This window comes from Molossus molossus, unplaced genomic scaffold, assembly GCF_014108415.1.
Source record: "Molossus molossus isolate mMolMol1 unplaced genomic scaffold, mMolMol1.p scaffold_m16_p_18, whole genome shotgun sequence".
Lineage (NCBI taxonomy): Eukaryota > Metazoa > Chordata > Mammalia > Chiroptera > Molossidae > Molossus > Molossus molossus.
Genome location: NW_023425353.1, coordinates 14,921,806 through 14,944,881, shown reverse-complemented (window position 1 = coordinate 14,944,881; position 23,076 = coordinate 14,921,806). Strand labels below are relative to the sequence as shown.

General features: G+C 38.0%; 1 protein-coding gene across 2 annotated transcripts in view; it reads right to left on the bottom strand.

Moving 5' to 3' along the window:
- Nucleotides 1–23,076, bottom strand: part of CFAP20DC (CFAP20 domain containing) — a 258,264-nt gene that overhangs the window by 106,250 nt on the left and 128,938 nt on the right. The window contains exon 7 of one of the 2 annotated variants that reach the window (XM_036267094.1): nt 17,834–17,998. The exons of the other annotated variant lie outside the window; for it this stretch is intronic. Within the exon in view, the coding sequence (XP_036122987.1) occupies nt 17,834–17,998 (165 nt within the window). The remainder of the gene's footprint in view (nt 1–17,833; nt 17,999–23,076) is intronic. 2 annotated transcript variants of the gene reach the window in all.

Here is a 23,076-nt window from a genome sequence, read left to right as displayed (position 1 = left end):
CTCATTAGCTTTTGCTGCAATTTTACATGTGGTAGAATTAAAAAACACCTTTCCATGCAATAGCATGAGAAAAGGTATAAAGGTTTGTGAAAACATACCATACTTAGGAGGCTCCAAATATTTAGATCTGAGTGGAGGAAATATGTGTGGGGATATGGGTGCTTTGGGGGTCTGTTTTTGTGCTTGTAATAGATGAAGCTAAAGAGATGGGTAAGGGCTAGATTGCTGAATTGACCTGAGAGATTTTTGCTAGACAGAAGATCTGAGGTGGATGGCTAGGTAAGAAGATAAACTATTCCAGTTTTCTTCAAATTCCTGAAGCCCTATATTAGGTAGAAGATAGATTCCATTTGTCCAAACAGCAGAATGAGAACTAATGAGTAGAATTTAGGCAGTGAATGTTCTGTCACTTTGAAGGCGTTCAAGCAGATGTCTGGAAAGCTATTTTGGATATTGCAAGGCAGATTCAGATACCAGAGGACTCCCTAATTTCTATCTCTAGTCTGTGTTCTCTCTTCTGAGCGCCACTCCTGTATCCAGTGACCTTCTTAACCAGGGCCTCTTTGATGTCTCAAAGACACCTCAAACTGAAAACTTGGTCTAATGAATAGTACCAAAGTTGATCCAGTTTGAAAAGCCAGAATCTATGTGTCATTTTTCAAAAAGATATTTTATTTGATTTTTAGAGAGAGAGGAAGGGAGAGGGAGAGAGAGAAACATCCATGTGAGCAGAACATCACCAGCTGCCTCCTGCACACCTGCTCCGGGGGATTGAGCCCGAAATCCTGGCACGTGCCCTGACCCGAAATCAAACCAGCAATCCCTCGGTGCATGGGATGACACTCTACCCACTGAGCCATACCAGCCAGGGCTCTAGGTATCATTCCTGATACCTCCCTCCATCCTCTCCATAGCCAATCCATGTCTACTTTCCGTCTTCTCCACCAGCAATGCAATCCAAGCAACCATTATCCCTCTCCTGGAAGATTTCAAAGCCTCTCAAGCGGTCTACTATGTCTACTCTGGCCCCCATCCCATGCCTTCTCCAAAATGCAGCCAGAGTGGTCCTGCTTAAACAGAAATCTGATTGGGTCATTCACTTTCCTCACTTAAAAACATTTCAATGTCTTCCCCGCTGCTCTTAGGATTAAAAAAAAGTCCTTAAAATCACCTGCAAAAGTCTGCTTGTTCTGTTTTCAGTTCATATCTTACACCCTCATTTTCTGCTCTCAGCAGACTGGCCTCCTCAGTGCTTCCTGCCAGCAGAGCATTGCACATGCTGGTCCCCATGGCTAGGTGACTCCTTTTTTCCTCTCGGACGTTACATTTCAGCTCATGCATCACTTCCTCAGACAAGTCTTCCTGGGACTTTCTGACAAGGGTAAATACCCCATTACAGGTACTTCCACAAACTTTCCTTCATACCTTGTCAGAGTTGCACTTTTACATGTTTTTATGGGTTTCTCTGATAACATGTGCTTCAGTAGCTATAAACTTAGTGGCCTGCTTTGTCACCCCTAAGTTTCTAGCACCTAACCCTATGCCTGGCAGAGTAAGTACATGATCAATCGTTGCTGAGTAAAATAAATGAATCATTAAATGCAATGGGTCAGAAGAGAAGGTGGGTTAAATGACTAAATATTTCTTTCTTTCTTTTTTAATCCTCACCCGAGGACTTTTTTTTTTTTGCATTTTATCAGATAGAGCGGGAGGGAGAGAGGGAAAGAAAGAGAAACAGCGATGTGAGACACATCGATTGGCTGCCATCCACACAACCCCAACCGGGGCTGGGGACAAACTGCAACCGAGGTACGTACCCTTAGCGGGAACCGAACCTGGGACTCTCTGGTCTGTGGGCTGATGCTCTAACTGCTGAGCTAAACCAGCCAGGGCTAAATGACTAAATATTTCTAACTATGATTAGAATTTCATTTTAAGAAATCTAAGTGAGGGTTTTATGTGTAAATTGAGGAGGAAGACTGAACAGAACTGAACAACTGCCAGGATATGGGGGACGAGAGAGAAGGGTCAACAATGACAACATATTGATATTTACATACATGGTGTGGCTCTCAACAGCAGCAGTGCTATGGTACCACAGTCAGAAGCCCATTCAGGTTACAGGTGAAATTTCGTAGTGTTAACAAATAGACACCTGTATTTTTTTCAGTCATTTATAAATATCCATTTAGAGTCAACAAAGCATTGTTAGTCTCTCAGGATCAATAATAGAAAGAAATGACACACAAATTCCAGGCCAATTGGAAAACTCTACTATAGACTCATCATTTATACCTTTTGTGACCAACAGAACAAATCCTGGACTATTGATTTTGTTCTCAAATGTGGATATCCGAGAAAGGAACAGCCACTGAGGGTACTGAAGGGCTGTATGGGACGCAGCCTAGGCCTAGAGGGGAAGTCTCAGTACTGGGGTAAGAGCCCTGCCCTTTTTAATTTCCAGTAATGGGAACCATGAGGGTATGGGTGTGTCCTTCTGCTCAAACATCTTACAGTGGCAATTTCCTTGATTTTTTTTCATATTCTTTATCTATATGAAAGTTCCCCCCGATTAACTTAAGTTCATTTGAGTAGAAAAACCATTGATTTGGTAATGTGTGCACCCCCATCAGATGACCCAGTGTAGCACATGGTAGACGACAGATAAATCTCACCAAAATTGTGGACAGTATCCGAGATTAAAAGGAGAATTTTGCGGAGGAGGGATTATTGAAAAAAATCATACTGAAAAAGGTATAAACTTCAAGTATAAAATAAGTCAGCCATGGGATGTACTTTACAGCATGGTGACTATAGTTAATACTTATCACATATTTGAAAGTTGCTAAGACAGAAGATCTTTAAAGTCCTCATCACAAGAAAACATTTTTTCCCCAATTTTTATTAACTTATTTTTGTTACAAATGTTTCTCCTTTCCCCCCCTAGACATCCTCTTCCCCATCCTGGCTCCCCCAGTTCCCCATGTTGTCTGTGTCCATTGATTATGCATACTTGCATATAAGTTCTTTGGTTTATCTCATCCATTTCCCCCCACCCCCCTCCTCTGAGGGTTGTCAATCTGAACCGTACTCCTTTCTATGTTTCTGGGTCTAATATTTTTGTTACTATGTTAACTAGACTTATTGCAGTGATCATTTCACAACATATGCAAACATTAAATCATTATGCTGTACATGTGAAGCTAACATAGTGTTTATGTGAATTATATCTCAATAAAATAAAAATATCATACTGGCACAGTTCCAGCTACAATTCCAATAAAATAAATATACCAATTAGTTCATAGTTATTTAAAAAATTAAATTCCTTGAAGATGGCGGCGGGCAGGACTGAAGGGAGGGTGAGTGTGTGAGAGAGTGGGAGTGGACGTGAAGGTGGACAACCAAACCCTAGCAGTGCATAAGGTCCCTGTGCTGTGGACAAGAGCAGCCGGCTACCGTAGTAAGCAGCCCTTCAGGGTGCTTCATCCTGCATAAAATGGTCCCACCACTTTGGAAGATACCAGGTCTTCCCTGGGAAAAGACAGTGGGAGCGGCTAGGGCCCAGCAACCCTAGCCCACCAGCGCACCTGGCACCGTCAGACCAGTGGACACTCTGTGTCAACACAGACCAGGGCACAGTAGTGGAGTTGCCAAGGTGCCAATCCTGGAAGCTGCAGACAGCTGGGAGACCAGCACCATCCCCCATAGTAGCAGCCCAATCAGAGTCAAGATATACCCCCAGCAACAGAGGCTGGGGAGCAGACATCCATCCCCAGGCAACAGAAGCACAGACCAGAAGCTGAGACCCATCCCCAAAAACTACAGTAAAAGCTGAGCAGGAGTTGAGCCCCATGGGGCAGCAGCACTCCCCAGCTGCCAGCAGCGGGACCTGGGGCTCCACAGAGGCCTGTGTGGTCCAATAGCTCACAAGTGCAGTGGGAAGCCAGAGCCCCAGAGAGACTGTTGCAATCCAGCTGCCCGCCCACGGGAACTGCAGGGTATGAGGGCACCAAAGAGGCCTGTGCAGCCCAGCAGGGACTGTGCTATCTAGTTACCCGTAGGACCTGCAGGGTGCTGAGCATCAGAGAGGCCTGTGCAACCCAACAGGGACTACGCTATCTAGTTATCCACAGGACTGCGGGGTGCTGAAGCACCAGAGAGGCCTGTGCAACCCAGCAGGGGCTGTGCCATCCAGTTACCCACGGGTCCTGCGGGGTGCTGAAACACCAGAGAGACCTGTGTGACCCAGAAGGGACTGTGCCATCCAGTTACCCACGAGACCTGTGGGGTGCTGAAGCACCAGAGAGGCCTGTGCAACCCAGCAGCCCATAACATAGGCATAGAGCCGGGTCCCCAAAGGCACTGTTTGAACCAGTTACCCGCGGGACCTGCAGTGTGCAGGGGAACCAGAGAGGCCTGTGTGACCCAGCTGCACACAAGATAGGTATAGAGGATGTGAAAAGGGAGGTGGAGTGAATAGAAGCTACGCAGAGGAACTCCCAGGACCAAATGGGAATTACAACTAAAATAAAGACAAATCCTTGGAAAAAAGCAACAGAAAAACAGCAGGACAGGACCACATAACCAGGAACACTGGTAGAAACTATGGAGGTGTGAGATAGTGGCGGGCTGGGAGCCCAAGGACAGCAGCAGTCTTCGCTGTGAGCAGCACCCTTGGGGAATAAAGACCAAGCCTGCTCCACAGCCCAGAGAGCCAGGACAGAGCACTAAAATAGACACAGCCACTCACCTGGAGGTTATGGCAGAGGGAGGGCAGACTGGGCTGGAACTCTGTGGGGACACCCGAGATTTGGAGGGGACTCAGAGTTTTTGCTGAATTGCGGCCACAAAGGATGGTGGCCAGTGTGCTCTTTCCCAGACCTGTGGGGAAAAGCAGGAGCCCCCACCCCCCACCCCCAGCCCTGGAGATTCAGCCTCTCCCAGGCGAGGCAAAGAAATGCAAACTGAGGCTCATTAACAACCAGCATCTAACCCACCCTCCGGAAATCCTCTTATAAAGAAAACCAGGGCTACATTCCAAGGCACTGAGTAACTGAGACTACTAGCCTCCAGGAAATAGCTAGAGGATAACTGAACCTTTCCTTGGCTTGCAAATCTACCCAGGAAAGTAAGACTTGACAGTGGTGTTTAATGTGGGCTCGCCAAGGCACATCCAAAGTCATTAGAGGGAGCCACAAACAGCAGAACACCAACACCCACAGGGAAAATTTGGCAGGCTCTAAAACCCACTGAGACAGCCAAAATGGTGAAACAAATCCCAAATGAAAGAACAAGAGAACTCTATTGAAGATGACATAAATGAAATGCAACTAAGCAAATTATCAGAGGTAGAGTTCAGAGCCATGATCTTGAGGAAGCTCAACAGCATGAGTAAAAACATCAGCACCGTGAGTAAAGATATAGAAACATTGAAAACCAACCAAGTGCAAATGAAGAATGACTTAGCAGAAATAAAGAACACATTGGAAGGACTAATGAGCAGAGTAGAGAAAGTTGAGGACCGGATCAGTGAATTAGAAGACAGGGTAGAAAAAATCAACCAATCAGAAAACCAAAAGGAAAAAACAATTAAAAAACAGGAAGACAGCTTAAAAGAACTGTGGGACAACTGGAAACATAATAACATTCGCATCACAGGAGTCCCCGAAGAGAAAGAAAACCGGCAAGGGTTAGAGAATATATTTTAAGAAACAGTGACAGGAAACTTTCCTAACTTGGTGAAGGAAACAGACATACAGTCCAGGAAGCACAGACAGTCCCAAACAAGATGAACCCCAAGAGGCCCACACCAATACACATCATCATCAAAATGGAAAAGGTTCAAGACAAAGAGAGAATCTTAAAAGCAGAAAGAGAAAAGCAGTTAGTTACCTACAAGGGAGTTCCCATAAGACTGTCATCTGATTTCTCAAAAGAAACGTTGCAGGCCAGAAGGGAGTGGCAAGAAATATTGAGAGTGATGAAAACCAAGAACCTACAACGAAGATTACTCTATCCTGCAAAGCTGTCATTTAGAATCGATGGCCATATAAAGAGTTTCCCAGACAAGAAAAAGTTAAAGTAGTTCATCACCACCAAACCGTTATTATATGAAATGATGAAGGGTCTTTTTGAAGAAAAAGATAAAATATATTAACAAACAAAATGGCAATGAATACATATCTATCGACAATGGAATCTAAAAACAAAATGAACAGGCAGAACAGAAACATTCTCATAGATACAGAGAATATTTTTTTGGTTGCCAGATGGGAGGGGGGTTGGGGGAATGGGTGAAAAAGGTGAAGGGATTAAGAAGTACAAATTGGTTGCTAGACTGACAAACCTCAATGCAAAGGGGGTTGGGAAATGGAAAGAAATAACCCAAAGAACTCATATGCATAACTAATGGACACAGACAACAGTGTGGGAAAAGGCGGAAGGGAGGCGGGTGGGGGGCTGGAGTGAGGAGAAGGGGGTCAATGGGGGAAAATAAGGAACATCTGTAATACATTCAACAATAAAGATAAAAAAAAATTTACTGACTTAATAAATGAATTTGGCAAAGTGGCAGGATACAAATTTAACGTCAAGAAATCGACGCCATTCTTATACACCAATGATGAACTCACAGAAAGAGAAACAAACAAACAAATAAATCCCATTTACCATCGTAGCAAAAAAATTTAAGATACCTAGGAATAAACTTACCCAAAGAAATAAAGGACCTATTTGCAGAAAACTACAGGTCATTGAAAAAAGAAATAGAGGAAGATATAAAAAAGTAGAAGTACCTATCTTGTACATGGATTGGAAGAATTAACATCATTAAAATGTCCATACTACCCAAAGCAATCTATAGATTCAATGCAATCCCCATCAAAATACCAATGATATACTTCACAGTACTAGAACAAATACTTCAAAAGTTCATATGGAACCAAAAAAGACTCCGAATAGCCATAGCAATCTTGAAAAAGAAGAACAAAATTGGAGGGAATCACGTTACCATATTTCAGGTTATACTACAAAGCCACTGTAATCAAAACAGCCTGATTCTGGCACAAGAACAGGCATATAGACCAGTGGAACAGAACAGAGAACCCAGAAATGACCCAAGACAATATGCTCAATTAATATTTGGCAAAGGGGGCAAGAGCATACAGTGGAGTAAAGACAGCCTCTTTAATAAACGGTATTGGGAAAATTGGACAGCTACATGCAAAAAAATAAAGCTAGAGCACCAATTTACACCATACACAAGAATAAACTTAAAATCAATAAAAGACTTAAATGTGACTCATGAATCCATAAAAATCCAACAAAATTTCAGACATCATACGCAACAGAATTTTCTCTGATACATCACCTAAGGCAACAGAAACTAAGGAGACAATGAACACATGGGACTACATCAAACTCAAAAGCTTCTGCACAGCAAAAGAAACCACCACTGAAATGGAAAGACAATCTACTCTATGGGAGAGCATAACTGCCAATGATACATCAGATAAGGGGTTAATTTCCAAAATATATAGAGTGCTCATACAGCTCAACAAAAGGAAGACAAAGAACCCAATTAAAAAATGGGCAGAGGAACTAAATAGACACCTCTCCAAACAGGACATACAAATGGCTAAGAGACATATGAAGATATGCTCAACCTCACTAATCATCAGAGAGATGCAAATTAAAACAATAATGAGGTATCACCTCACACCTGTCAGAATGGCCGTCATCAACAAATCATCAAACAACTAGTGTTGGTGAGGGTGTGGAGAAAAGAGGACACTAGTGCACTGCTGGTGGGAATGCAGACTTGTGCAGCCACTATGGAAAACACTATGGTGTTACCTCAAAAAATTAAAAATTGAACTACCATTTGACCCAGTGATCCCACTTCTAGGAATTATACCCTAAGAAGTCTGAAACAGCAATCAGAAAGAATATATGTACCCCCATGTTCGTAGAAGCACTATTTACAATAGCTAAGATCTGGAAACAGCCCAAATGTCCATCCGTAGACGAATGGATCAAAAAGCTGTGGTACATATACACAATGGAGTACTACGCAGCGGTAAGAAAGAAAGATCTCTTATCCTTTGAGACAACATGGAGGGACCTGGAGAGTATTATCCTAAGTGAAACAAGCCAAGCAGAGAAAGACAAGTATCACATGATCTCACTTATTTGTGGAATATATTGAACATAACAGTCTGAGGAACGGGGTAGTTACAGAGACGTGAAAGTGGGGTATAGACTGACAATCTCCAGAAGAGGGCGTTGGGGGAGAGATAAACCACAGAACTTATATGCATGTATGCATGAACAATGGACATGGACAACAAAGCTGGGGACATGGCCAGGAGGGAGGGGGGTATTAGTGGGGGGGGGGGGAGAAAGAAGAAACATCTGTAACAAAAATAAATCAATTAATTAAATAATAAAAAAAAGAAATTCCTAAGTACCCTAAATTTCTCAGAGGAATTTCTTGCTTAGCAGTTAATTATCCAGTGGGTATTAAAGACATACCCAAGTCTGATATGATATAATCCCCTAAATCACAGAAAATTGTTATTCTATATTTTTGTAAGAGTACCTACTATAGAATTTCTTTAAAGGGTAATATACCACTCTGTATTTAAATTCAAATTTGTTTTTTAACTCTTACACATTTTAGTACACTTTTTTCCCCACAAAGCAAAGTATACCAATACTCCACTACTTAGTATCTTTTTAATGAAAACACCCTTTTAAACTTAGTACAATTAACAAACACATTATTAAAGCCTGTTTCACTTTAATAATTCTGTTTGTAATCATATTAATTGTCATAATTATCTCTATAAACATGTATCATACTATGTATCTACTATAATAGGGTTCTAATTAAAACCTAAAAGGAAAAATTATTTAGACCCTTGGTTTCTAAAATAAAAAGTAGAAGGGATAAACTTTCTATAATGAGAGAAATCTTGAAAGAAAACTACAAGCAGAAATGCATGCCTTTTGAATTCTAAAAGGAGCTTTTTTAAGAGCTGACATCAATATGCATAACATAAGGGTAAAATCAAGATTAGATTAAAGTCATGCTCTAGGCGGTTCATTTTCTTGAATTTGCGGAAAATGAACTTGGTGTAGGTCAGAGATGTTAGCATTAATTATTTTGCTATTTTACTGAGGGGTACGTGACTTTGTAGTTAGATTATAAAACCTGAGGGTCTACTCTCTAATTGTCTTTTAGAAAAATAAACATTCATTTTTGTCTCAAGGTACAATGTTGTAATTATTATAGTCATTTCAGTTTGCAGGGTTTTCAAAGCTTAACCAGAAAAACCTCCTGAATTTTCAACTTTAATCATTAAGGGGTCATGCTGAAGACTTACATCTATTATCTAATAATCAAATCAGAATTAAACTTCTATCAGAATCCAGACTTGGAATTAATTTTTATTTTACTATATGTGCATTGTTATAAAGATGTGAAACATATAAAAGAAAGACTTATCTAGTAAAGCAGTATTATTTTGGACAAGGTACTTAACCTTTCTAAACATCACTTTCTTCAGTCATAAGACTAGGATAATAAGAGTACTTAAGTCACATGTTTTTGTTAGATGACATGAAACATGCATATAACATGCTTAACACTGTCCTTAATAGAGAGTACATGCTTAGTAAATATGTAATTAATATCTTCCATCTGGAGTAGCATTTAATGATTTGCAAAGTCCATTCACAGTCATTTGCTCCTTCAGGAGTGGCTGGGCACCCTGTCTGAGCAGCCACTGCTCTAGGCCTGCGTAAGACGGGATAAGGTGGACACAGCACTTTCCTCAAGCTCACAGTCTCATGGAGGAGACAGATATTAAAGCAAGTAATTCATAAATAACTACATGATTACAACTGTGATAAGAGCTATGAAGGAAAACTTCAAAGGGTTATAAGAGTGTTAAACAGAGGGCTGGCATCTAGTTTCGGGGTCAGGGAAATGACTTTCAACTGGAGATTTAAAGGATGGTAAAATGATGATGCTTACGTGATCTCTACGCAATTTCCAGTAATTTTGTGTGATAGTACCCCATCTGAAGAAACTGAGACTCACAAGGTTTGGGTATCTATCTACACAGAGCAGGGGCTTGTGCCTTCTTTTCACATCTGATGCTGCCTTTAGTGGCCCAGGAGGGCAACACAGGGCATTCTTCCTATATCCACTCTTTATTTACTGGGCAGTTTGTGAAAAACTTTTAGTTTGCTATATATCATATTAATGATATATAGATTAATACCAGAACTTCATAAATATGATAATTAATTTATATCATATTATATGATGAAGACTAATGGGGTTTACTTTTTCAGAGAAAAGCAAGTGTGGGATGGGGGAGAGGGACAAATTAAAGTGATTTCAATGCCAGGCAGGTAACACATACACAAGAAGCAGGCACACGTGGAGTGTGGGCATAACTGTGGCATATTTGAGAGTGCATGTCCTATGCAAAGCACTTTAATTAAAAACATTTTTTAGACCATTTGGAAGACTGTCATTCTGTAAACCCTGAATGTATGATGAAAAGATAGTGTGTAGGTAAATGACTAATGCAGGAAAGGCCCTAGGTAACTAAAATCATTTTATAACTTTTGCAAGTAATTAAAACCAGTATTTAGCCTTGTCTCATTAATAAAAAGTTTAAGATATTTTTGAAAGGTGATAAAATAATATTAAAAAGTAAAATTAGAATATCTTTCTCCTCTGAACTTGAGTAGAATCTTAGACAATGTAAGAACACCATCAGTGTGTTAAGTTAGGAAATGTCAACAAGAGAAAAAGTAATAAAGTATATGATATTACTATTTTTCACAGTCTTAATTTATTAGAAAGTTATAATTAGCCCAGTTTTTCTTTATTTACTTTTAATGACTAAAGAAGCATTTTTAGGGAAGCAATTTTATCATCTCAAGGAAGCTTTCCATTTTGAACAAAAAGTACAGCTTACATATAACATAGGCTTTGGTAGATAACTTCCAACATTTGAGCTTAGAAACAGACATTTCTATAACACCAGAAGGGCCCCCAGAAGATGATGTTAAAAAGCAGTCGTGTGGAACTGCACCATAATGGGGGTCAGTAGTCAGGAACGCATCTGTGAAGCCAGACTGCCTGGTCATCCCAATTCTGCCACTCACTAACTACTTGATCTCTGTGAGCCTCAGTTTCCTCATCTACAAAATGGTGACTGTGATGATTTCTACATAAAAAAGTATATAGGAGGATGAAATGGGATACACCATGTGAAGTGGTTAATTTTGTGTGTCAACTTGACTGGGCCACATGGCACCCACATTAAACAGGATGAGTGTGACTGAGCATGTTTCTGGATGAAATGAACATTTGAATCAGTAGACTGGATAAAGCAGATTGCCCTACCCAGTGTGGATGGGCATTATCCAATCCATCCAGGCCTGAATAGAACAAAAGGGTGGAGGAAGGGAGAATTTGATCTTTCTGCCTGACTCCCTGAGCTGAGCCACTGATTTGTCTTCTGTCCTCAGGCGGAAACTTTCACCATCGCTCTCTGGGTTCTCAGACCTTCAGACTTTGACAGAAACTACACTATCAACTCTCCTGGGTCTCCAGCTTCCTGACTGCAGATCCTGGGACTTCTCAGTCTCCATAATTGTGAGCCAGTTCCTTATTATAAGTCTGTCTGTCAGTCTCTCTCTCTCTCCATATATACAGAGAAAGAACCTTGACTATTATGCATGTAAAGGCTTTAGTGCTTGGAACACAGCAAAAACTCAAAAAAAAACATTAGCTATAATGATGAAGACAATGATAATGATGATTTGTTGCTTAATATACTTACCTGCTCAAATTATTTGACTAGCATTTTATTCAGTCATTCGATCATTTAATCAATAAATATGTACTGAGCTCCCAATAGGTGTAAAGCATTGAGCTAGGTGCTAGGGATACAACTATAAATTGGGCCCTGCAGATTTTAAGTTCAAATTTCAGAATGGGACACAACAATAAGCAAACAAGTAAACAAAATTAACAGGTAATGGTAAGTGCTGTGATGAAAATAAAAATAGGGTGATGTTATAGAGTGTCTTGGAGTTACTGGAGGTCATCGACGATTATAGTCCAATGTTCACTACTAGTGAAAATGTATGATAGCATAATTCAAACTGATATTGTATAGATTATCATATAGTATAGTCCCTTATTATGCCTTAAACAAATTTAGTATTTAACTATATACTTAGGTTTTAATATTTAATTATACTTAAATATTTTATTTTGCCAATAGTTCTGGATTCCTTCCCATTATATATATTAAATGTAAATATTGATATTAAATAGAGAAATATATTTTAATTTTATAGCAATTCTTTGGTTTTCAAAACAGAAAAGTATACAGAAGAAACTAGAAATGTCTCATATTGTAACATAATACATCTGCTGACATAATAAATTAATATATTTAGAAAATTAAAATTATCTAATGAAGATATGATAATGAGAAATAAAAGTCTCATCTTCCTTCCCCTGACTCTACTAGTCCTTGTTCCTAAAGGTAACTAAGTTTCTTGAGTTTCCTTAAAAATGTATGCATATATGAACATCCCTAAGCAACTATCAGCAGGATCATTCAGAATCAGCATTCTTGGTTTCCATTTTATACTGACTGACATGGCTTAGAGACCTTTCTAGATCATCACAAGATCAGATCATCTATATACCTGCATACATAATATCTTATTGTGTGGATATTCAATCAATTCCCTATTATGCATAAATAATTTGTCTTTGGGTTTCTGTTATTATAAGCAATGCTGTAATAGACATCTAAAGGAGAAATATAAAGGTTGAAATGAGTCAATCCTGCACAATTAGCACAATTATCAAACTGATTAAATGTACTTTTTATATTCAGTATTATGTTTTATATATCAATGCTTTTTTCAACATTAGGCAGAAATACTGCAGAAAACTTAAAAATTCACTCTATAAATGATTTGTGACATCTGTGCTTTAACAGACCCTGGATCAATATCCATACTAAATTCCTTTCACATTTAAAAAATTTTTAATAAAGGAATGTGATTATGCTTCATTTTTACTAAAGACAGGGAAAGAGGATACATATTTCAAATGTAAGAGATGTCTGAGTTTACTCTGAATTATGATCAGATGTTGTAACTAGAAATTGTGGCATCTCTTTAACCAACAATCCTAAAATAAAGTTTACCAAAGCTCTGAGGTTAGAAAAGAAGAAATTCAGAATGTTTTATGCCTTGGCCAGTTTGGCTCAGCAGTTAAGAGTGTTAGTCCAAGGACCAAAGGATCAGGGGTCAATTCCCTATAAAGGGCACACATCTGGGTTGCTGGTTTGACCCCTGTCCCAGGTCAAGGCCATGTGGGAGGCAACCAATCGATGTATCTCTCTCACATTGATGCCTCCCGCTCCCCACCTTCTCCCTTCCACTGTATCCCTCTATCTAAAAATCAATGGAAAAATATACTCAGGTGAGGATTTAACAACAAAAAAGAGTGTCTTGTTTTTTTTTCTGAAGTCAGGATCTTATTCCTTTGTTTTAGGTTCTACTTTACAGTAGATTTTGCTGCTTGACTTGAATTTTGCGTTCATACTGTCAAACCCAAGAAGAAATTTTAATAAGAATCTCATCAATGCCAACTATAGTTAGATGATTATTTCATGGTTTGCTAGATGCATTAATTCACCTGTTTGCAACTCTGCTAGGAGATAGGGATGCCAGTCTCTTCTTATTGAAAAAGGAGTAAAAATCCAATGAGACTGCTTTGGTGGAAAGAAGAGCATTTGAGAGAACTGCCTCCTAATTTTTAAGTAAATTACTAGTTTTGATTTGTGCTTAGTAGACCACTACATCTTGTCATTAGCTGAATGATCAACTTCAATAACCATACTTGATTCTCTGGTTCAATCAAACTGGGGTCGCATTAATGAAAATAAGATAATCAGATCTCACAGTCATCTGCAGACTAACACTCATTAGCTAATGTGTACCAGGAATGGAACTGACAAAGTGAACAGTACAAATGTGTGGTTAACACTGGCTTTATGGAAACACAATTATGTCATTAAATTTGTTAAAGCCTCTTGATGAAGTTATATGATATTCAACAAAATGCACTCTAAAATGTAAGTTTCAATGTTTCCCTTTTTGCTTCGGTAAACATGCAGGAAAGCATCCACAGGAAACACCTACTTCTTCCTGAAGCGACTTCATTGGGATCTCTCAATATGCGCATTTATAATAAAATACAATTTGCATGAGTACTGTGCAGTCAATTATAAAAACACACAGTCATTTCTTGTGCTATTCAAATCACCATGGGGAGTCTATTTTTTTAGAAAGACACAAAAACACAGTTCAAATGAAATATCTCCTGGCTTTTCCATGATTAAAAAGTCTATCCTTGGGCACTATTTATTAGTTATACCTTTCAGATAAACTATCTTACACAGAAAACAATAATTATTATTATACTCACCTATAGTAAATTTCAAAGCCCTCACATTCAAAATTAACAATTGAAAATTATTTATAGAAAGAGAACCAAAAGGTCAATATATGTTCATGTAATCTTAGCTGTCATACATGTGCAATGAGATTTACTTAAGATAAACTATCATAAACTCTCTGGTTATAAATGAATATAAATATAATTGGGATTCATAGGACAGAAGAAATATGCTATTAGATGATTATTAATTTTCTGCATATATGACTAAAATTATTATTATGCATTGAGACCCCATTTATGAAATTTACAAAATATGAACAAACAGCCTCTTCTGTAAGTTGGGATCAAATACGGCCTATTAAAAAGTTTCTGTTTAATTTTAATATTGAATTAATTATGCAATTAATATTTATTCAAATTCCTCTTTAATCTCAGGCTTCATGTGTCCTTGAACTTGAAATAAGAAAAGATACTTAAAATATTTGATTATAGACTTACATTTTCTTTTAAAGACATAATTAATTCTCAAAACATTAAGATACAGAGAAGACAAATAGCATGTGCAACAGCACAGAGTTATCTGATAGGCTTTACAGCTTAATCATTACTGTTAGTGAAAACTATCACAGCCTATTAGACACAGATAGAGTGTTTGCGTATCAAAAGCACTTATTCATTTCATTCTATGGTGAATCTTCCATTAAGACTGAATTGTAACCCAATGTGTTTATGGTGGCTGTATGGGTAGTGGGATCTTTTAATCCTTTTATATATTTTTAAAAAGTTATTTAATAAAAATGGATTGTATATCTCTCTTTCTCCCCCCACCCACCTAAAGATAGTATATATAATAAATATACAAATTCTTACTACTTATACCCTTGTTGTTATCAAAAAATCCTGCCCAAAGTTGGTAATTATGGAAGCAGATGCTGGAGATATGAGGGTTCATCATATATTCTCTACTGTTCTGTAAGTTTGGAAATTTCATAATAAAGGGCTTAAAAATGTAGTGCCTATTCACACATAGTCTTCTGCCAGAGTTTATACTGAAAAAGTTATAAAATCAATCCCGATTCTTTAGGAATATATGATTTAGGACATGTAATGCTGATGATATATAGGAAATTCACCAGATTAAATGAACATAGAATAAATACAGAGACTAAAACTGAGTCCATTTTCTAAACTCATTCATTTCATCAAGGTTATTTGCTACTATACTTGGACCTCTCTAACTGTGACCACTCCCTCCCCATCTGCTATCTGAGAGTCACCCGTCCTGCAGCTCTTCCCTGCAGCTCCTCCCAGGTCTTTATGTTCCACTGTCACTGCCGCCTGGCATTCCACGCCGAGCTTGCTGCAAAGACATCTTAGTGTAATCCTTAATCTCTGGTCTCACTTGACTTACAAATTCATATTGAATCCTGACATCAACCTCAACCTCAACTTCCTGAAAGAGAAATGATCATTCCTCTACTTTAGAAACATGAGGCACACTCTTCTCGTGTTTCCAACACAGCCATTCTGCCTACTCAGGCCTTTCCTCTGAGCAATCCCTTAGTAAACTCCTCGTGCAGCTCTCTCTCTTTATCTTTGCTCAGGCTGCTGTGCCATCTTACACACCCACAAATCTTATATTTATTCATTATAAACACTTATACAATACTTTACTGAATACTTTCAAGATCTACTTTCTCCATAAGTGCTCTGTCATGACCATTTCACCTTCCTCTGAGTCACTCCAGTGTTTGTGAGTGTCACCTAAGCCACCTGACTTTTGTGGGGATAAGCGATCCCGTGGTTCTCAATCCTGGCTGCACAAGAGAATCACTGGGGGAATTAAACAAACAAATAAACAAACATCCACCCCAGGCCAATTAAATCAGAATCTCTTGGAATAAAGCATGGATATTAGAAAAAAAAATTATATTAGTTATTTTTAAAATGTCCCAGGTGATTCTAAAATATAGGAGATTGAGAACAACTCATCTAAATAATATTAGGATTCTTGATAGTAAAGCACTACCATTCATTTGGTCAGTAGCTATGGGTGACTATTCCAGTGGCAGAAAACTGGCATGCACTGGCATGTTTTGTTAGGCTCACAGGGTATTTTCAAAAAAAAAAAATTAGACTTTAGATAATTTTTTTGATTTGGGAGATTTATCATAAGCATTGGGATATTCAGTCTTGAAAATAAAAGGGACGAACTGGTAAGACTGGGCCTGCATTCCAGCAAGGCAGCACTTGGCTAGAACTGAACTGGTTACCTCTTCTACACTGAGAAGGAGCTTCCAGACTGCTGCAGTGCTCACCACTTCCTACAGCTCCTGCACAGGGCTGAGTGAGATGCCCCACCTACTGCATCATTTACATAGAAGGGGGAGCATTTGAGTTGGGTCTAGAAACATAAATTGAAGTTTTTCCAAGCAGAAAGGCAAGCTTTGAAGACATTTTAGGCCAACGAAACAGCAATCCCAAAATATGAACACGTGAAAGCCTACAAGGTGATCAGAAAATCACACATGGGAATGAGAGAAAGGTGTCTGGAGATAAAACTGTGGAGTAGTTTTGGGATAGAGGACGTTGGCTTTGTGTGCATTCCCAAGGGTTTTCTTATGTTGTCTTAAAGACAGTGGGAAAGGCGTATCATTAAAAAAGTCTTGCCCTGGCTGGTGTGGCTCAGTTGGTTGGGTGTTGTTCAGTGCACCAAAAGGTTGCTGGTTTGATTCCTGGTTAGGGCACATGCCAGGGTTGTGGGCTTGATCCCCAGTAAGAAGCACGCAGGAGGCAGCAGATCGATGTTCTGCTCTCACATCGATGTTTCTCTCTCTCTCTCTTCCCCTCTCTCTAAAAATCAATAAGCATATTTTAAAAAAGTCTTTAATTAAAGAGTGCAAGATCATATTCCTATTTCTATTACCATTACCAGAAAGATCGTTGTCACAGCACTGTGAAGATTAGCTGGGAGGATAAGGTGAGTGACAGTGGGGACCAGAACAATGGCCAAAGAAACAAGACAGAGGAGGGAGATCTGGGAGATGTTTAGGAAGTATAATTGGCAGGACTTGGAAACATAGAAAAAGGAGAGGAATAATTAAGGATATTTTGATCATGTATAAAAATCCAGAAAAATTTTAGTTGCTAAAGAGAACTTAAAGAAAAATGATTTACTACTGAACTGAGTCAATGTAAAAGTGTCATAATATTTAACTTCAAACTATAAAGATTAATTGCAAGACTTCCCCCTCCCCCCTTTTATTTTGGTGTTACAAATAAATATGCTTATAATTTAGGTGCCCAAGTGCATACCTGATTCTGCTGAACTTAGAGGATGACCTCCAAATTTTATTATAGTTTGGCGGAGTTTAGTCATGTTTAGCAGCTGTGTGACTTGTGGAACATCTGTCGTTAGTTGGCAGCTTCGTGGAATAATGTCTGTAGGTTCATCTGTTGGAAAGGGAACACCAAATCCAGCTGGAAATAAAGACAAATATTCAATCCCAAAATGTATGCCATTTCTGCCAAATGGACAGATCTTATAAATGGAACCAATTGAAGTAAATCATTTTAGAATATGATTTTGAATGAGTTGCTCAACCTTACATCCTTGGTTTTCTCATCTGTAAAATGAGCCTGATAATTTTACTGCTTATTTTCTAGTACTGCAGAAGGATTATATGAGATAGAGTATATAACATATGGAGCAGGTTCAGAGACTATTGCAATAGTAAGAGCAATCACTGGAAATAGTTGATATTTGTTTCTCAATACTAGAGTGTACTTTGAGAGAAGAGCTAGTTATGCTGCAATGAAGATTTCTCGGAGTACACTGGCTCATTTATACAAGATCAATAAGTACAATGACATTATTGAATAAGCACTACAGCCATCTTATGAGTAAATTAAAATTTTCACTTTTTATTTTGAAATAATTTTAGATCTATAGAAAAGTTATACAAATAGTACAGAGTTTCTATACACCCTTTGCTCACCTTCCCCTAATGTTAACATCTTATCTTTCAATATTTTCAAAGGAAAAACAGTTATTATAATTGATATAGTATTTTTATTATTATAATTTGTATTTCTAATTAGATTTGCTATTATTCATATATATTTAGATGGATATTTAAATTTTAGTTTTAGTAAATTTTCTGTTCATGTTCTTAATCTATTTTACTATTAGAATACTTTTTTCTCATTTATTTGTATAACTCTTTATGGCAAAGATATTAAATCTTGTTATATGTAGCAAGTAGAAATTAAATTGGTATTATATTCCAAAAAGTAATTTTACTACATGTATCAAAAGACTTAAAAATGTACATGCCATTTTACATAGTAATTTTACTTTATGAATCTATGCTAAAGTAAAAAACAATGAAAAACTCAACTGTCTCTGTAAATAGATAGATGTTTATAATTTCTGAAAAATAAACAACTTGAATTTCCAGCAAAGAGTCACAAAAAACTATTCATGAAGATGGCTTAATGATATGGAAAAGACTAAAGATAAAAAGTTAAATAAGCCCTGGCTGGGTGGCTCAGTTGGTTGGAATGTGGTTCTGTACACCAAAAGCATGTGGGTTCAATTCCTGGTTAGGGCAAATACCTAGGCAACGGGTTCGATCCCCAGTCAGGGCTCATATGGGGGCAACCAATCGATGTTTCTCTCCCTCTCTCTCATCCTTTCTCTCTAAAATCAATAAAAATATATCCTCAGGTGAGAATTAAAAAAAGTAAATGAATATAATATATATAAAATTCTATTTCAACTGTAGAGGATCAATAAATAAAGTATATGAATGGCAAAAAGACAAGGATAAATATACCAAAATGTAAAATAACTTTTGATGGTTAGCTTAAGCATAGGTTTTATGTCCTTCTCTATACATTTTTTAGAATATAGTGAAAAAAGTTCATTTGTGTATATGTGAATGTGAGTAGTAAGAAAAATTCAACCAATCATCCCTCAAAAAACATCCTATGTAAGTATAAACTCTAACCACATTAATACAGACAATGTGAATCTCACAGGAACCTGGTTGACATGCACATCAGATGTCACATCAAGAGGCTCAAATCTCTGTGTCACCTTCCCTTTCTATACATCTACTCTCCCTTTGTACCTGGAACTGTTTTACTACTTATTGGATTATTATTTAAGATAAACTCTGGGCAGTATGAAACCTTCAATAATATAAAAAATAAAAAACCATTGGTTTATTATTTTAAAATAAGGATGAGTCATTAAGACCATTTATCAACTACTCTCTCTCAAGCTTTCTCTGAGACTCTGTGGAGGAATACATGAAAAGGGGCTTTAGTCTCATTTTCGTGAAACCAAACTATGACCTGGTAGTTGGATGTTTTGATAGACCTAAATGGAAGTTAACCCATCTCCCCTTGAGCCCCTTCACCACTAACCACCCCACCATGTCCTATTACTAGGTCATTTTACTTTTTAGCATTTACACCTTAATTTAAAAATAAGACTTCTGAAAAGAGCATAGATCCTACAATAAAAATTAAACAGTACTACATTGTGAATAAATAGAGGGCATGGTTTGTCTTTATTCATTCATTTACTCAGTTTATCATTCAGCAAATATTTATTGAGCCTCTATTATGTGTCAAGCACTTGTCTAGTGGATGGAAATCTAGTGGTGACTCAGAGTGATTCTGTCCTGGCCTTCTTGAAGCTTACACCTAGCAGAGAATATGAAACAAATTATACATAAATAACTATTTAATTATAGTTCTGTTAAGTGTTCTGAAGGAAAAGTTCAAGGTGTTATGAAAGAGAAAATGGGGAAATTGACCAGCATGGGGTGTCACTGAAAGACTCTGATAAAGAGACATTTAACCTGAATCATAAAGAGTAAGTAGAAAGTGGTCTGGTGAAATGGGGTTGGAGTGATCATTCAGATGAAGGGAACAGAGCATCTGAAGACTCTGAAGGCAAAAGGACTCTGGTGCATTCTAGAAACTGAAAGAAAGACAATTCCTCCAAAGCATTGCCAGCATGGAAGAGAACGGTGGGATAATTCCACTGATATATTTAGTACTGCATCTGGTTCAAAGGGGCTGCTCAATAAATGGCCATGGACAAAAAGCCCCTTAATAACAGCCGAGCTAGATTACACACAGCTGCCAAGTCTTCCACTTTTCTTCTTTGGTTGTTCTTTGTCCAACTACATTCTGAAAAGTAGTACTTCATACACATTTTATTTGGATATCACATCTTTCTCCCCAGATGGCAAATAACAAATAAAGCTGGCAATCAGAAACTGCGGGGCCAGGGCCTGTCTGCATTGTTCTTTCAGATAAGTTCTATCTCCGGAATAGACTGTGTATGGAAACATGCAACTGCTTGATTAACATCTAAAAGTGATATAGTTGAATTTAAACTGCTTTTGTTAAAACAATGCTGGCTGGCTGGAATGGTCAGCTCACAATGGCAAAATGGTACATGGAGAAGGCTATGAGAAAGCTGACAGATTTGCTCATGAGTATCCAAACACAACCAGATGGTGTTTTTTTTATGTCTTTGCTCCCAGTAGGAGTCAGTGTATTATCAGAATGTTTGAGTGATACTGTAACCCTGTTCGCCATAAAGTCACCATAAAATGAACCATTCTGTAGGTGTTTAATATCTTTTATGAGTATCTTAACTAGTTTGAAAAATTCAGTCATCAATTTTAATACACGTATAAAGCACTTTATGCATTAAAAATCATCATCCTCATTTTTTTTTGGTGAGGAGGATGCCTTGTAAAATAGGGAGATTTATAAATCTGTTTTGATCATGGCTTCTCCTAATTCACATAGGTTAAATAAGGACTAATTTTATAACTGGTCCCAGTCTCAATTATATTCACGTTATTAATATGGGAGTAGCTTGCAGTGCCCAGCACAGTACCTTATTTATATAAAATTTTAGTCCGGCCAGTATGGCTCAGTGGTTGAGTGTCACTCTATGCACCAAGAGGTCACCAATTCGATTCTGGGTCATGGTACATGCCCAGGCAGTGGGCTGGATCCTCAGTGGGGGGCATGCAGGAGGCAGCCAAGCAATGTTCTCTCTCATCCATGTTTCTCTCTCTCTCCCTCTCTCCCTTCCTCTCTGTCTAAAATCAATAAAGAAAAAAATATTAAAAATAAAAAAATAAAATTTTACCTCTCTGAAACACCAGTGAGACAAGCAGAAAACACAAAAGTCTCCAATTGCCAAAATATTTGTCTTAGTTTGTTTGGCTTATTATAACAGAATATAGCAGACTGAATGGCTTATTCACAACAGAAATGGACTTCTCACAGTTCAGGAGGCTGAGAAGTCAAGGCCTCAGCAGATGGAGGTCTGGGAGGGCCCTGTTCCTGGTTCAGAGATGGCCATCTTCTTGCCATACCCTCACATGGCAGAAGGGGTGATGGGGCTCTCTGGGGCCTCTTTTATAAGGGCACTAATCCTATTCATGAGGGCTCCACTCTCATGACCTAATCACCAATCAAAGGCCCTGCCTCCAAATACCATCACTTTGGGGATTATGCTGTCAACACAGGAATTTTGGGGGATGCAAACATGTAGTCTATAACAATATTGATACAAAAGCTGTTTATTTTTTGTTTGTTCATTCATTTGCCATATAATTATCAGATTTTCTCTAGGCCTGGCATGGATTCAAATCCCAGCCTTTATGAAGTTGACTGTATATTAGTATGTAGTATTCTACAGGGGTTAAAAGTACAGGCTCTGCAGCAAAGTGTTCTGGGTTCACATTCTGGCTCCACCACTTATTAGCTGTGTGACTTTGGCAAGTAGTTTACCTTGTTATGTCCTATTCTCCTTATCTGTAAAACACGGACATAAAAATACGTACCTTATAGGAGTATTGTGACGATTAAATGAGTTAATGTATATAAGGGGCTAAGAACAGTGCCATATAAATGGAATCATACAGAGCAAGTGCTAAATGAGTGTTCATTATTAATAACAAATACTTATGTAAAATTTTTCATTATAATGTTGACAAAACTACCACATTTTAGTATGTACTTTTTATAATAAAAGGTTTTGATGTTTAAAGGGGTAAATAAGTCTGGATTACACTCAAAACTTGGCTCTCCTGAATGAATCATACCCTTAAGAGTTAAAAAAAAACAACCCTCATTTATTGGGGAGAAATTCACATTAACATAAAATTAAACATTTTAAAGTGAATGATTCAGTGGCATTTAGCAAACTCACAAACATTTCCATGACTGCAAAGTGAACTCCCTATGCATTAACCAGTTTCTCTCATTCCCTCCAGGCCCGAGTCCCTGACAACCACAAATCTGCCTTCTATCTCTACAGATTTATCTATTCTGGATATTTCATATAAGTGGAATCATACAATATGTGACCTTTTGCATCTGCATGTATAGTGCATACCACATTTTGTTTATCCAATCATCTTTTGATAAACATTTGGGTTGCTTCCACAGTTTGGCTATTATAAATAATGCTGCTATGAACAAACATGTATATGCGTCTGTTTTCCATTCTTTTG